General features: G+C 36.9%; 1 protein-coding gene across 4 annotated transcripts in view; it reads left to right on the top strand.

Moving 5' to 3' along the window:
* The window catches only part of st18 (ST18 C2H2C-type zinc finger transcription factor), an 85,461-nt gene extending 74,204 nt beyond the window's left edge, over positions 1 to 11,257 (top strand). For all 4 annotated transcript variants that reach the window (XM_036518801.1, XM_036518804.1, XM_036518803.1 and 1 more), the window contains 10 exons: positions 699 to 811; positions 1,733 to 1,795; positions 2,052 to 2,120; positions 5,153 to 5,215; positions 5,753 to 5,833; positions 7,813 to 8,034; positions 8,323 to 8,411; positions 8,791 to 8,894; positions 9,377 to 9,520; positions 10,878 to 11,257. In XM_036518801.1, coding sequence (XP_036374694.1) covers positions 699 to 811; positions 1,733 to 1,795; positions 2,052 to 2,120; positions 5,153 to 5,215; positions 5,753 to 5,833; positions 7,813 to 8,034; positions 8,323 to 8,411; positions 8,791 to 8,894; positions 9,377 to 9,520; positions 10,878 to 11,018 — 1,089 coding nt within the window. In that variant the 3' untranslated portion in view covers positions 11,019 to 11,257. The remainder of the gene's footprint in view (positions 1 to 698; positions 812 to 1,732; positions 1,796 to 2,051; positions 2,121 to 5,152; positions 5,216 to 5,752; positions 5,834 to 7,812; positions 8,035 to 8,322; positions 8,412 to 8,790; positions 8,895 to 9,376; positions 9,521 to 10,877) is intronic.
* The last annotated feature ends 5,394 nt before the right edge of the window (positions 11,258 to 16,651 follow it).

Genomic DNA, 16,651 nt, shown 5'->3' with positions numbered 1-16,651 from the left:
ATTTGTTGATGTTGAAAATGTTTATTGAAAGCGAACTCAATACTAACGTAACTGTGCTCTGTCAGTACAATGAACAGTTACTGTATTGTAAACAGTCAGCTGCAGAAAGTAAAACAAAAATAGAAATATGTAAAAAGGTGAATATAAACACCGCATGGGACATCGAGCAATGAGTTTTTTCAAGCTGTCACCAAAGAATTCAGTAACTGGGTAACATTTACGTTTTTTCACTGTAAGATTGTGAGAGCAATGGCTGTTCTGCAAAATTATCTTTTAAATGTAGCTCACATCTTAGGATACCATTTACATTGTAGGTGATTTGATTTTTCATATTTTAATCCGGCTAAACAGAGCAGGCAGTTGTTCTCTTTCTAATTCACTGCAGCATCTGGTGCTCTTTGGCATATTCCTTCTCAAAAAGTAAATCCAAAGGTTTCGCATTAGGGCTGTCTATCATAAATACTGGATGGATTAAACGTGTCTTTGAATGGATGTATGGTTTACTGTAAATGTACTTAAGCTCACCGATACCGATTTTTTTTTGCTGACCTTTCAAGCTTATATATTAAAAGGTCATTATTTTTGAGTCCCCTGTCCCCTTATGTTTTTTTTTTGTTTGTTTCCACAGGATCATAGCAAAACCAAAAGTATCCATGTGTACAATTATGTGCAAAAAAGATGTCCTTTGCATCTTTCAGAAGGACGACCTTGAGCACTCTGGCCTGGAAGAGAGGAAATACCCTGGTGATGTCAGCCTGTCCAGCCCCAAGACCAAGATGCTCTCCAGAGATGCAAAGAAAGAACTGATGAGGTACAGTGCAGGGAATAGGTTAGACACCATTTTAGCCAACATGTCCTGGACTGCAGAATGCCTCCATATCAGAACTAAGACTCAGGCTACTGCTCAGTCTTAGAGTAGCAAATTCAAGCAAGTGTTAATTTTTTCTTTTTCAACCTGTGTTAGACAATGTTTAAAAAATGCAACACTTGTTTCAATTTGTGAAAGCCGAAACACATTGTGGTTAGAGTCTCGGCCACAGTAAAACTAGGGTTCAGGCCTGGAATATGGTAACCTTTTTATTTTATTATTTAATTGAATTTTATTAAAAATCAGCTCAACAGCATTGCTGTATCTTTGGGTGTAAATGAAAGATATGAACAGAAGGACAGTTTTTACAACTAAATATTATCCAACACATGGCAAAGGTTAACGTGGCAGCAAATAAGAAATGTCCACGCTGTAGAAATGTACAATATCCTTCACTGTGACTGATGTATCTGCAGGTTCATTTGGAGGAGAAATGTATCTTTTTGAAAGTGAGTTTATGTTGTACATACACCTTCATTTGAGCTTCCAAGTCTCTTAACTTTGTAGTTAGACTGTGCATGTTTTGCATTGGTAAAGCTCTGTAGAACCATGCACTTTTTTGTAATCTGGGATCACACACCTGTAGCATAAAAATAAAACCACCTGCCTTTTATTAACTTCACTTTCAAAAGGCAGACACTGTCTCTTGAAATTCATTTCTTTTACTAAACTTCCTGCTGTACTAACTTTACAGTGATGTATGGATTGTACCCTTTAATTGTGTATTATGACTGAAAATGGCACAAGAATTTAGCTAGTTACTTAGTTTCACTAAAATGGTTTAAAAATATAAATTGAATACTTTGAGCACAGTTAGTACAGTGAATGTGTGTAGTATAGTAAATTATTTCTGCCCTATTTCAGCTGTCCGACTCCAGGTTGTGACGGAAGTGGTCATGTGACAGGAAATTATGCTTCACATCGAAGGTAATGGGAGGTGCAACTCAGTTGCACCAATTATCTTGAAGCAGATTTCAGAGTTTATCAATTTTCAAAGAAATATTGTTAGATGTGTAATAAATATGACTCTCACATTCATTGGGAATTTGATTTCAAATATTTAAGTAGTTGTAAAAGTAATGATTCCTGAAATTGTCTCATGAAGTGGTGGTACTGTATATCTGTCAAGGAGCATTGGCTGCATTTGGTTTTACATTAGATTTCCTTGATTATTCTTTTTTAGCGTTTCTGGTTGTCCATTGGCTGACAAGACTCTCAAATCATTGATGGCTGCCAATTCTCAGGAACTAAAGTATGTATTGTCACTGAAGTTCTCTTTTCTAATATATATATATATTTATCAGTGATGAGTTTTTAATTGTTGTAACAGACAAAAACACAGCTGGCTAGGTCTATTTCATCTTTTCTATATAACAGTTTAGAGTTTAGGTCAAGTTTGTTGTTCTCTGATTTCCTCTGTAGTTCCTTGAATCTTAAAAAATAAAAATGTTTTGAGAACTACAAGATTTCACCCCTCGAAGAAGAACATAGCATATCTGTTTAGTCAATCTGTTCTATTTGTTAGATAATTTTACCATTTCAGTCAAAGTGAAAATCATTGACAATACTTCTTCAGTTTTTTTGGTATAAATCAATTTTAGTTAGAACAAATTCAAATTTCTAGATTTTAAACAAAAGCAACATTGAAGTTACTTCACTTAAGTTACTGAAGTTGTGTTACTTTATTTTATAGATTTGCACATGCAATTGGTACTTATGCAAAGTGTTCAAGCATGTTATTCTTCTTCCTGTTCTGTGTTGTATTGTATCCTGAATATTTTCAACACATCACATTTTAATTTTATGTCAATCTGTTACTAATTAATCCTTAAATTTGGATCCTGTGACTTTCAGACACCTTCAGGCCATTTAAAAGTCTTAAAGAAAGTAGTAATCGGACAACTGTACAATTTTCAGAAAATGCACAAAAGCTATGAAAGATTAAATCAGACAATTCTGGTCAAAATAGTAATTTATCTCCTCCCTTTGACCACAACAGTGATGCTAGATCACTTTTTATGCAAGCCAATTGACATAACTGACCATAAAATAATATACATTTCAGCAAATACTTAAGTTGGCCATGGCAGGAGTGCAGCATCTTGGGTTGGACTGTATTTGGACAGATGTCAGTTTGTGCAAATGAGCCTCATGCTACTGAAAATTACGCCTACTTATGCTGGCTATGTATGCATTTGCTGTTTCTGCATATAAAAAGGGAGATTTTTAATGAAACTGCTGAATCCAAATTCACCTTCAGCTTGTTGCTGACACAAATAGATAGCTTTTACATAGGATACTGTCAAGTCTACCCCATGATAGAATTCTCTTTTGAAGAAAAGAATAAAGGCTTATTTTCTTAATGGTCATTTCAGTCACATTAGTACCAAGTGCTCAAAACATTGTCACTTATAGACACTTTTTATTGACTTTTCCCTTGATTTGCATACAGACGAAACATGATTCCTCTAGCCAATATTAAAATGTGTCATCCAACAAAGCTCTCTTCTTGGGCCCATACCATTTTACACTGTATGCTGCTGTTCCTTGGATATATTATTCCCAGCATGGAATAAAGGCCACTGCAGGACATATAATGTGCTTTATGTGTCATTAAGTAATGTGTTGCACGACACAAATGGGTACTCCAATCCTATGAATGATCCAAAATTCTTTACAGATTTGTTTTATTCTGTGACTCCTAACTTAGCAAAGATATTGGAAGAACTTCTAAACCCTTCCTTTTAAAGTGCATAGCATTTGAAACTGAATCCAAACTTAGACTGCTATTTCTGCAAGAGTCACATAATTGTCTCCTCAGTCTCCTCCAGTCTCCTCAGAACTGGACTATTGCAAAACCCTGTTATCTGACAGCTTGGAGTGTTCCCTGAATGCTCCCAAATGTGAACAAAATTTCATAAGTCTTTAGGGTGTAAAGACTGTTAAAGTTCAGTAACCCACCATGCACAAAGCAGTTCACACAGAATAGTGGCCTTAATTATGGAATTATTTAAATTATTCTGTGCTTGAATTAGACAGAATATTAACATATATATTGAAACTAAAACTAGACACTTAAGATCTTCCTCATTTTCAAATGTACGGCTTTGTGGTATTTTTGATATTCAACCTACATTGTTTTCCTATTTTCTTCTCATTTTATGCTCTACAAACCGCAGCATCTTAGTTGTTTTGTTTTTCATTTCTCTATTTTCAAGATATAATTTTTGAGTTTTTAATTATCCTGCATTTTTATCCCTTGACTACTGTGGCACCAATACCTGCTTGACAATCATGAAACTTTTACATTTGGTCTCCTCCAAACAATGTAAAATGGTTATTGTAGTAAAGAAAAATCTTACCAGGATGAAAGTATGTTAAGGAAACATAACTAGGGCTGTGGTTTTAGCATTGAGGTTTTTAGCAAATATCATAGGCAAGAAATGGGCGATTAGCAGTAAGTCATGGAAATGGAATAGTTTAATAGAATAGTGATGGTAGCATACATCTGTGTACTGCCATCAAAATCATCTTCAGGATTACCAAAAAAGTCTTGATGACAACATGAACATGAACAGTTTACTGGCACTTATGAATACATCAGGGCTGTTTTGGCCAGATTCGCTCAAACATCGGAATACAGTCAGACAAATTCACACGATTTGTCAAGGTGATGGTTGAGATCAAATACTCTGCAGTAACCTGGTGTCAGGTTTATCCGATTCAGAAACTATTGTGGTTTAATTTTCACCAACATCATCACGTTTCAGCAAACAGGAGTCAGCCATGTTGTTCAGAGTTTACCCTGTTTGATTATGAAGCCAGTTAATGCAAACCATTTAAAAGCTGATTGATGCGTCTCACTTATGATGTATAGAGACATTACATGCTGTAAAAAAGTTTGTTTAGCAAGACTGGTCTCATACTAGGGTTATCTGAAGTTACAGTATAATTACAAGAACCCTCAGCCAATAGGTCACAGCAGTAGCTTTCCAGCGTTTAAATGATTTTTTTACAACCCATTTGAAATTATATAAGCAATTTCTTCATATTTTTTTTTCTGGTTCATATTTTGCCAATGTATTTTGACTTTTCAAGATTTCACTGGCATAACTTCTTCTCAAAGGATCCATGACCATTGTTACAAAATCATATCCTTAAACATAACTGCCAAAACACAAAGAGTGTAGTTGTAAAGACAAGCTGATAAAAGAGTTTTAATGAACTCTTCTAGCTTCTGTCAGTTAATCTGCCAATACATCTGTTCCTATTCTTTACCTGCAGGTGCCCAACACCTGGCTGTGACGGGTCTGGTCATGTGACGGGAAACTACGCCTCGCACAGGAGGTAGGCTCTATGGCAGGAACATAATGGCCCAGCTGCTTTGGTCAAACAGAGGCAGAACTTTGCATTTTGTGAAAATTCCGTCCTTCCATCTCCATCGACAACCCTTGCCTTTTCTGTGGAGAGTCATGTCAATTCTGTGTGTTGTTTTCGTAGCAGAGGATTTTTTTTTCCTCGTGGGGTCATTTATCTTCCAGGTTTCGAGAAACAGAAACTGGCTCCACGCCTAAACTGTCCTAATGCTTAATGGAATTGTGTTACTTTACTTTACCTAAAAAAGCCCATGTGCAGAATGCGGTCTCAGGCCGTGTGTGGTCTTAGAGCGTTGCTTTGTTTTTGTAGTATGGTGTAAATATGCAACGTGAATAAAAAGAATTGCCCACAAAAAATGACTCTCGTATTAATTACACGTTTAATAAAACGTGACCTTGACATTTTGAACAGTATTTGCGATTTATATTATTCTAAAAACTGATTGAATAAATTGATTAGGTTTTACTTTCTCCTTTCCTTTCCAAACCTGTCTTCAATCCATTTCAGTTTGTCAGGCTGCCCGCGTGCCAGGAAAGGAGGCCTGAAGCTCACGCCAAACAAAGAGGAGAAGGACGAGCAGGAAATTAAGTAAGGCTGAGGGGTTTTCTGCTCTCGGCCTAGCAGCAAGTTACGCCTGTCTGTAGTTCTTACAATGACACAGTTTGTTTTGCTCAACTTTTTTGTGAGCCCCAATTAATGTAGCAATCTGCAGATGGAGCAGATTAGGGGTTTTGTGGCTGAAATCCATTCCGATATTAAAAGGAAATTTTAATGGCTGCTTATGAACATTAGTAAATTAACACTTAATAACATTCAAGCTTCAAATGTTGGAATCTTATTTGTTTTTACACAGTGGTCTCGGTGAGTGCTGTGTTTGTTCTGTGACTCAGAAATGGTCATGTTCACCTAACATTAATAGGAGGCAGTGTGAAGATATTTGGTTTGCCTCAGTAAAGAACATCATTGGCTTGCATGTGGGGGGGGGACCACCACATTTGTACCAGGTTTAATTGTTTCAGATGCAGTTGTGTCCACATAATGTTATTACAGAATTAATGTAATTGATTGCTGCATAAATCCAAAGTCAGATATGAGTGTCTCCCTATACTTATACATCAGTAGCAGCTTTTTTTTTCTTTTTAATTACTAATGCAGGGTCAAGAGCTTAGGAATTAGATTGGAATAGATCTCATACACATTAAAGGAGGAGGAGCAGGCCAGCAGTACATCTGTACTGTACTAGATTACTGTATATCAGTGGCCATATGGCACGGTTTATACGTCGTCCCGCGGCCTCTGATGCCTCTGATAGGCCGTCATACTGTAAGTAATAAACTGCTCTTGAAAACAGCCTTCCCCCCCTTTTTAGTCCGGTCTGCTCGCTTTTTTCAGCCCTCTCGCTCTGATAGTCTTTTTCATGTCATAAATGTTGTAAATGTATTCAAGAATGGTTCAGTCTTCCTGTTTAGTTAGCCCCTTTTTTTCTGATGGTACAAGTCACACATTAGTCACAGTGGTAATTACATTACTGCCCCTGTTTAAGACCTGAAAATATCATCACCCATGTTATGCTTTTGTTGCCTTAACTTCTCCAAGTCGTCTCTATGATGGCCGTCAATTTTCATTCCCCTAAAAAAGTCTAATCAATTCCATTAATCAGAATATGTTTTGCATAAAAAGGCAGATTATTTTTTCTCGGTTTTGTCGGTAGATACACATTTTGCATACTTAGTGTGTATTTACTTAACTTGACTACATTTAATCAGCATTTCACTGGATTAATCTGGTTAATGGCTTGGAAATTCTTCCAGTCCAATACATGAAGGGATATTCAAGGCAGTGAGCTCATATCAATTTGTACATTTACTAAGTGCATTTGTGAGGAGTTCAGTTGCTGTTACCAAGTTGAGTCAGTAAGACTGAGGACCTCTCCTTCATTTGCAGAAACATAGTCCTAGTTCAGTTATAAGAGTAGTATAAGGCTAATTTATTAATTTATTATTAACATTTAATAAATGTGTATTTTAATTAAATAGATATGTAACAAATATATTGTATGCACACCAAAGTGAATACAGCTACTCCAAACCTAGTAAAAGCAATGCAATATTACATGGGAATTAGAGTCAACTCTTAGCTTATACAATATGTCAGTATGCTCCAATGTGTGAGACTGCATTATTCATCATGTGTATACCTTCACAGCAGATAATGCGTAGCGGTCCAAAAAAAACAGTTTAATTATGGTGCATTAGTTAAAACACAAATGGTACTCCTCAGATCCTGAGAATACATGCCCACTCCATAGCCCAGGACAGCCACTGGGGATTCCCCACAAAACTGTTTGTTGATGGAATTGTTCTGATAAATAACAAATGCATACTTTCAAAGCTATCCAGCCTGCAGTCGAACGCTTTCCTTTTATTTGGACGCTCCAGAGTAACACCGGCACTTTGTACATTATCTGCCGTATTAATAATTTACAATGTGTTCTACCTCTGCGAGGCATGAAAAAGTCGCCAATAGTATTGAACTCCATCTCCTTTTTTTCCCCCCTCCCCTGCTAGATGTCCAGTAATTGGTTGTGATGGCCAAGGCCACATATCGGGTAAATATACATCCCATCGCAGTGCAGGAAGCTGCCCCATCGCTGCCAAGAGACAGAAGGAGAGCTCTATTAATGGATCTGCCTTCTCCTGGAAAGTCTGCAAACAGGAACTACCCCACTGCCCACTGCCAGGCTGTAATGGGCTAGGTCATGCCAATAATGTGTTTGTCACCCACAGAAGGTAAGGCCACACTCCCCATTTTTCAGTCTTTTTTGGTCACGTGGCGCGGTTGCTGACTTGAGCCGTGACCTTTTTACATTTCTGCCCCACTTTGCCAAGTCGGACCGTTTTGTTGATGTTGTCGTTGCTGTTGTTGTTATTCAGGACACAACAGGTCATTACAGGGCTAAGAGGATATTAATTAAGAAGAGATAATACCTGTGTTCCGTTTGCGATGTGCAGTGCATAAATTGGTGCTTAAATATTAATTAATCCTTATCTTCCTGTATTGTTATTCTTTTCAAACAGTTTGTCCGGGTGTCCCCTAAATGCCCAGTCTATCAAGAAAAAACTAGCAGGAGATGAAATGATGACTATTAAACTGAAAGCAAGCAGTGGTAAGTGCTGTAAAAAAAAAAAAAAACATTTTAGTGCTCTTTATGAGAGATGAAATGTATTAGACATCAGCATGAATCGGCAAAAGCCTTTGAAAGAAGTGCATTCTGGAATATGAAGCTGTAATGTAAACTGTCAGGCCGGGATTATTTTTGATCTTTTGACTTTTCCATTTGTGGGGAGAGGGTTCATCGTTCTTGATGGTAGAATGCACTTAAAATACATCTTCAGACCACATGCAGTTCATGTTGATGGTGAAAGTACATCTACAAATCACTGAAAATACAACTATGAACAGCACTGAAAACACCAGTATCGGTGTTTTAAAGGGATGTTAAGTGAGATGTAGAATGAAGAAAAAAAACCTTGTGTCTCCAACAGGCATAGAAAGCAATGAGGACATGCAGCATTTGGACAACGAGATAAAGGAACTGAATGAATCCAACCTGAAAATAGAGGCCGACATGATGCAGCTGCAGACTCAGGTAGGCCGAGACGTCAGCTATGGGCGAGAGGTGCAAAGCGCCCGCTAAAGCATTCGCACGCACATGTCCCCCTGAACTCGACGCCCTGCCTCTCCTCCCCAGCGCACTCTCATTGATTTAAAATATAATCGGAGAAACAGGGTTCATTTCTACACACTTGCTTATGAGCTCAGAAGCTGGCACACACCAGCAGGTGTCAGGGCTGTCAGGTGAGACCTGCAGGGGGAGGATTTTAAGCGTAACACAGAAGGGAAACGGTGGAGCTCGAGGCTGAGGTAATACCGTCTGCCCACATGAAAATGCTGATTTCCCTATTCGCTACTGTATGTAATTATGACTAAATAAATTGATTCGCCTACAATGCTACGTGGCATGTGTAAAAAAAAAACAGCAGAGGGGATTATGGGTAATATATGAATAATGTTAATTTTATGAAAAAAGAAAAGGTACAGTAATGCTTTTATTTCCCTTGCCAACGGCAGATATCGTCAATGGAGTGCAACCTCAAGACGATCGAAGAGGAGAATAAGATGATAGAGCAGCACAATGACAGCCTTCTGAAGGAGCTGGCGCGCCTCAGCCAGGCCCTGATCAACAGCCTCACAGACATCCAGCTGCCTCAGATGGTACGCCATTCCCCTCGACCCTCTGACCGCCATCGCAAATCTTAACCACATCGGATCAGCCAACTTACGGTTTTACCTTGGCTTTTACCACTTTGTTCCCAAAAGCCTAAAAGCATTAATAACAATAAGGACACAAAATGTTTACAGAACCATAACATTTCAAAAGCAAACTTTGATAGTTCAGAAGCTGTGTACATAGACATAGCTGTATATTTCTGAAGAAAAAATTAATCTATTTTGATTCTTATATTCTTATTCTTATATCTTATTTCAGAGAGGATTTAATGGAGATATATCTATCCATATGTTGTTCTTTTTATATAATTTCATAAGATTATCATGAGTTTTTGATGCAAGGAGTTGCAGGCACTTGGAATTAAAGTTCCAAATCATGACTGCCTAGACTTATGTCAGTTTTTTACCTCTTTTTACTGTGGAAGTTTTCAGTCCTTCTGTTTAATGGTTACGATTCATGTTAGAAAGAGTTGCACATGCTCAGTTGAGTACTGAGTGAAAAAATTAGGGACACAACTCCTACTGCAATTATTACAATGAGCATCACCTAATTTTTCTTTTGTCTCCACTGGGTGCAAAAAGTCATGTGACTAAATGGAACTTTGCAGATGTGTTCCTAATTGCGCTGAAGGCACAAACACCTGAAATATTTGTCATTTCTCTAGTGTAAGGGTCCATTTACAACACCAGTAAATGGTTTAGAAGATAAAAATTTTAGCCTAATCTCTCAGTCAGTTGTTTATTTACCTGTTGTCTAAATTGAAGTTTATCTGCATGGGACAACAAAATAAATATAGCTTTTCACTTTTAAATGTCATATGTTTAACAAATTTAATTACCTGAAATTATGCCTTTGGTTATGAATAAGCCAAACTCATGGATATTACAGACCATCCATTTAAGCATTATTTCCAACTGTTTCCACCAATCAGTATATCCACCCAGCAAGCAGTTTAATTTGTACAGGTTGGTGGAAATTTGTCATACAGTTGCAGTGAATAACCTGGATGGCTGTTGTAACTATACAAGTCCCTCATGTTCACTTTTGCCCAGTTTGTTTCCGATAGTGCTTGATATCAAGGATAAAATATACGTGGCATAAAATATATGTGGAGAAATCTGTCTCTTGAGTTTTGTCAGCTCTAGGACATCAAATGTATTGAGGGGGGGGGGGGGGGCATGACATCATTGGAGAGAATGTTTTATGGGACATAGTGTATAATTTTCAGGACAAATGTAAAAAGAAAAAACCTTGTTACATGTACTGGCATTCTTTTCATGGTGTGCTTAATTATGCTCATTTGAAGTACACATATTAACTTTTTTGGTTTTGTTTTTGCAGGGGCCAATAAGCGAACAGAATTTTGAAGCATATGTGAACACTTTGACGGATATGTACAACAACTCAGAGCACGATTATTCCCCTGAATGTAAGGCTCTTCTGGAAAGCATCAAACAGGCAGTGAAGGGCATTCACGTGTGAGCTTTCCGGGTGAGAGCAAAATATCTTTTGAGTTAGGAAATAGTGCTTCTGAAAAGCTAGATCCTCATGGGAAGGACTGGTTTGGTTGCATGTCCAAGGGAAGACTTTTGAAAATGCATTTTTTTTTGTTTCTCAGCAAACACATTGCACTGAAAAAGAAGTATCATACCAATACCAGCCGTGATCGGTTATGTACTTAAAAACTATTTCCATGATAGGTTTCTTTTTGTGGATTTTGCCCCCCCTTGCACTTAGTTTTTGATATAGTTTTATTGTCATTTAATCCTGTATTTGTTATATTTATGTATGCTAATATTATGATTATTTATTGTCTTAATTTATTCATTTATTTATTGTTTTTTTTTTTATTCCTACCTTAAACACTGGAAATAAAATGACATACAATTTTTAAAAAATGACTCAATTGCCAGCTAAAATATTGGGCAGCAAACATACATTCTGCACATTGTATATAACATTTTAGCACCTTCCATTTAAATATTATTTTTCAGAGGACCTTTTATCACCTTAATACAAAGAAAACATTGTTTGAGTCCATTTTGGCTTAAAACATGGTCCACTGCTGCCATCTAGTGGTAATGAATCTGCAACTGCACATGTCAAGTAATGGATGAATGTGGATATCCGTTGTAGCTACAGAAGAATGACATGCAAAATAATTTGATATTTTTTAAACTGTTGTTTTACTTGATATTTAACAACAAGTCTTTATTTAAATGTATGGCACACAGACACTTCAGATGGAACTGTAATCTGAAAAAAAATCCTCATTTTATCAAAATTTCACCTACTTCAAAGTCATTGGTGTTAGCATTTCAAATTAGCATCTGTTTGGTACTTATTGTCCTCCTCTCCAGATGCAACCTTGTATAAGTTACTTTGGATTAGCTGAATGTCGGATTCAACTGTAGATCTCAGCCCTTAGAATAGCAGCTGCTGACAGAGAAGCTAACAGAATATAAAAAAACACAAATTTCTAACTATATCTCTGTGTTCATTTTCCTAAACTATATTGATATGAACTGCCTTTTGTGTGCACACTGCTGCGTGTGCATATATGTGCCTAAGTGTAAATGTGTACATGAAATATAGTTTTCACTGTTTTGTGGTACAATAGTATTATGTGAAATGGTGTCTAATTTATTATACAGTACAATTATTTTTAAAGGAATAAGTAGTGAGAGATGTTTTTTCTAGCTTGGGTGCGCTACTCTTTATATACCATTTCGGATCTGTAAGCACAGTTTGAACAACTCCTGCCATTAGGGTCAATTCATTCTAAGATCTGTCGGGAAAAACTTGCACGGTAAGTTCAGATCAATAACCAGTTTAAGGCAGCATTACTTTTTTCCGTCACACGGCCTGAAAAAAAAAATAAATAAAACAGCGTTGAATGAGTTATGACAGAAAGGAAAGTAATACTACCTCAAATTAGTTAAAACTGAAAGGATGTATTTAAAATGAATTGACCCCGTGGTTTCCAGTTATGGGTCCAGTCATCCTCTTTCTGTACTGTGGAGAGAGAGCTGTGCAAGACGATTTTGAGGATGTAAAAATTGATTTGTGTGTAATGTATGATGGCTCTTGAAAATAGCATCATTTAGTACAAACCAATCTTTTATTCATACTTTTGAAATATCACATCAAAGGCTCTCCACGTGGAAAGGCAATCACCAAAGTCTGATTTCTTCTCTCTCCTTGGTTTTATTCAGTCAACAGGCTGAACTCAGAAATATTTTTTTCAATCCCGTCAGCTAATAAGAAGCATACTTGGTCAAATTACAACGGAACATAAGTAACTGTCCTTAGTGCATGTGTGGTGCAAATGGTGTTCACAAAGATACTTATATTTCAATATAAAGGTGAGCATAGGCTCACCTTTATCTCTTTGAAAAATACGAAATGCTAGCTGTCCATTGAGAGAAACCTTTTCTTTAAAGGTTTTTAAATAGATGTGAACGTCTTCAGTTACTTAATTCCTTGGACGTGACTGTAATGTATCCGGTATGCTACAGTTTTTTGTCACTACCTGAATAAATTCGTATCTAGTGTCATTTCTATGAAAGAGTTTAAGCAATAAATACTAGTGCACAATTAATCAAAACATACACATCAGACCAGCCAAAGTTAGTGACTAAGTCTTGTAACTCTTAATGTCTGAATTGGTATTTTGCATATATTGAAAGGGCATTAAATTAACTTAAATATATCCCTAACTTATTGATCATAAGCATTCCAACAATTCACTTGTACCTTTTGCACAAATATTTCTTACAAATATCTCTTATTTTTTATTATGACATATTATGACCTATGAAAAATATGACAAATGAACCACCACAAGGGGAAAGGCATTCAAGAAAAGAATCATTGTTTTTCCAAGTTCAGAGCCCTTGATGTTAGTGTTTATAAATCCTGTTTTAATTTTATTAAAGTTTGCATTGGTTAATATTCTCATACAAAATAGCTATGCTTTAAGTTAGACTAGGGCTATACATTTTGTGCAGTTGAAATTAAAAAATTAATTGTGTCTACCAAACCTGCCAACAGAATGAACATTTGCTGAAATGCAATGAAGCATTTTTTTATTTTATACAAAAAAAAATCAACTCATAAATTGTAATTTTAATAATTAAACTTAATCATTTTGTTGAAATTCACTGTATAACTTTATAATTCAGCTTATTTATTTGTAATTGTTAATATTTAATTTATATGCCACGCATTGTTTGCTCAGGAAGTTTTGTGAAGAATATTTATTTTTCCCTGTTTGTACTTGATGTGTTTTGTAATGTGAGCTGGATTTTGTGTCAAACGATATTGGTACTATGAATCTGTATTGTAAATTAGTTTCTTTCTTTTTAATTAAAAATACGTTATGCTTTTTCATTTCAAGTAGTTTATATATTGAAGTTTCCTTAAACTTTTACTATTTAAGAAAAAAAACAGATATGCGCTGTGTTGTACAGTTTGTGTATGGTAGAAATAAACTTTTTAAATGGTTGTGTGAATTGTCTGGGTATGCCATGTGTAAATGTAGTCATATATGCATTACATATGTAGCCTGGAAGCATTTCCCCAAAATGTGACTTTGGTGTAAGATAAAACGTAATATTTCTGTGTTAAAGGCTGACAGTAGGCAGTATTTTTTAAGATGATTACTTTCTTGGAGCAAAAATGTGACCAATCTGGAAAAAATGTACATATGAAAAATAGCCAGGACAATAATGTTACATTTTACACTGTTGTTAGTGAATCCACCATTCTACCATATTACTTTATATTGAAATGGCTCAACTTGTGGTCAATTGTAGCTGTAATTTTCATCTGGTCACTTGTTCAGAATCTATATAAGTAGAGGTGCCTCTGTCTCTGCCTTCTGTTAAACAGAAATGGATTGGTGTGGGAGAGGTGAAAAACCATACCATTGAAGGAAAATCAAACACAGGAAAACATCCTGCCACCTGGTGGCCATTTTGACTGTTTCAGCTTTTTGACCTCAGCACAGCACTCATCAGAACATACATCAAATGTGTTTAGCCCCTCAAATTTAGAGATTATGATGTTTTAAATTTCACTTGGGAAAAATACAAAATCTATTCATTTATTTTTTATCATGTTTTTAACTTTCATATATAGCCTATAATGGAAATAAATACAGTCCCCCAAAGTCTTCACAAGTGTTTGAGCTCAAAGGGAAATACTAAACCTCTCTTAAATTCAGTTTCCAATTTGGCGACATAGTTTTCGGTACCAAGAAGAATGGAAACTCGAAAACAATGCCTTGGTAGGTAGGGGCCAGCAGTCAAGAGGGCTTTCTGGCCCTATTTAAAGTTGTGTCCATTTGATTCAAAGGTAACTTTGACAAGACTTTTGTCTTTGAATGGTGTGGTATATGTGAACCACCACTGCAGGTTCACAAAAATGCAGAGGCAAGCCATATCCCTTCATTGATAAAGGTGGTGGAGGATTTTATTTCAATGATGCTAATGTCCTCTTCTGATTGGTTCAAAGGGTGGTGGTTTCTCTATTTCTTCCCACCATCAAGAGCACTAAAGTGCATAAACAATAAAACTTAACCTGTAGTGCGTTGCATTGGCCTTCTTCATACATTATCTGACATATTACTTAAACAACAGTAAATAGATGGTTAGTTGCAGTTTGCACTAGCTCATCCACAGAGATTCACCTCCTGTCTCAGTTTTGGATTCTAGACATGCACCACAAAGCTTCATACACTACAAACACAATAATTCAGCTTATTTATATAATGTAAATGGATGTTTCAGGATATTACGTTACAGACCATGACCTCAATTAAATTCCACCCTCATTTGTGTGTTGCACACAAAAAAAATATTATAAGGTAAAAAGTCACACCTAAGTGATCACCTCTGAAGTTAAAGGCAAGGTCAAATGCAACTTCGAACTGCATAAGGCTGCCCTACCATGGGAAGCAGCCCGCTGCGCCTTAACCATTATGACATAGTATCGCAGAGTAAAATAGGGCTGATCTTTCCAGAGCAATGTATCCTGTATTTTGCTGTGGTTGGATCGTACTGTAAACACCCTATTTAAAATGATAGTAAGGGTTCACAAAATGTGTGTGGGATTTACCAACCAGTTGAAATGGGTCAAACTGAACTGAATACAAAACCACAAGAGCTGCATTTCCACTTGGGGCCACGGGAACAGGAAATGTGGTCCAACAACTTTGAATGAAACTTTGACACCTTTACCACTTGTCATTCAAATTCAAGCCCGTCACCTTTTGGCACATCACTTAGGTGTGAAATAAATTGTGAGCCTGTAGTTTGGATTCTCACTGGTAATTGCTATTTCTTTGCTACCCAATCGATACGTGACCCACTTTCTGGATCAAATGATAGTTATCCATTTGAATATATTTGCTCAGAATTGCTTATTACAATTCCTGTGAACACTCAGCTTATTGAAGGCTGATTGATATTTCATTTAAAATAGGACTGCAAAATGCCCAAAAAACAGAGGAATGGTGAGTAAAACTGTACTTCCTGCATGCTTCGCCCCATGGTGCACAGGAAAGTGCTGTACCAGGTGTCCTCTCTCACCATGCTCCCCACTGTAGGTTCAGACCAACAACCCTCACCCCCATACCCATTTCTTGGATCCTCATAAAAGGATTCCGTTACCATTTGTGCGCTTAGATTTGCTGGGACTTGGGAGCTAAGTCTGAATGTGGCAAACGGAAAAAAAGCCCCCGACACCCCGCCTTCCCCACAAGAGCATGCCTGTATCTGGCCTCGCCTTCACTGGCTTCCGATCACAGCTTGCTTCAAATTCAACACCCTTGTGTGAGCCTACCAGGCGGTCATGGGCACAGCTCCTTACAGCCCTCAGTCCATCACCAGACCTTGCAGCTTTGCAGTAGCTCCTCCTCTCATCCTCTCTGAGTGGTAGTTCTACTGCTACAGCTACGGCCTCAGCCTCTGCACACCAAATTCATTACATTATTGGCATTTAACAGGCGTCCTTACACAGAGGTTGTGATTTTTTTTCTTGTTCTCCATTATGTACAGCTGGATATTTACTGAGGCAGTTCTGGGTTAAGTACCTTGCCCAAGGGTTGACCA

The sequence above is a fragment of the Megalops cyprinoides genome, chromosome 24 (genome assembly GCF_013368585.1).
Source record: "Megalops cyprinoides isolate fMegCyp1 chromosome 24, fMegCyp1.pri, whole genome shotgun sequence".
Classification (NCBI taxonomy): domain Eukaryota; kingdom Metazoa; phylum Chordata; class Actinopteri; order Elopiformes; family Megalopidae; genus Megalops; species Megalops cyprinoides.
This window is presented reverse-complemented; position numbering and strand designations above follow the sequence as displayed.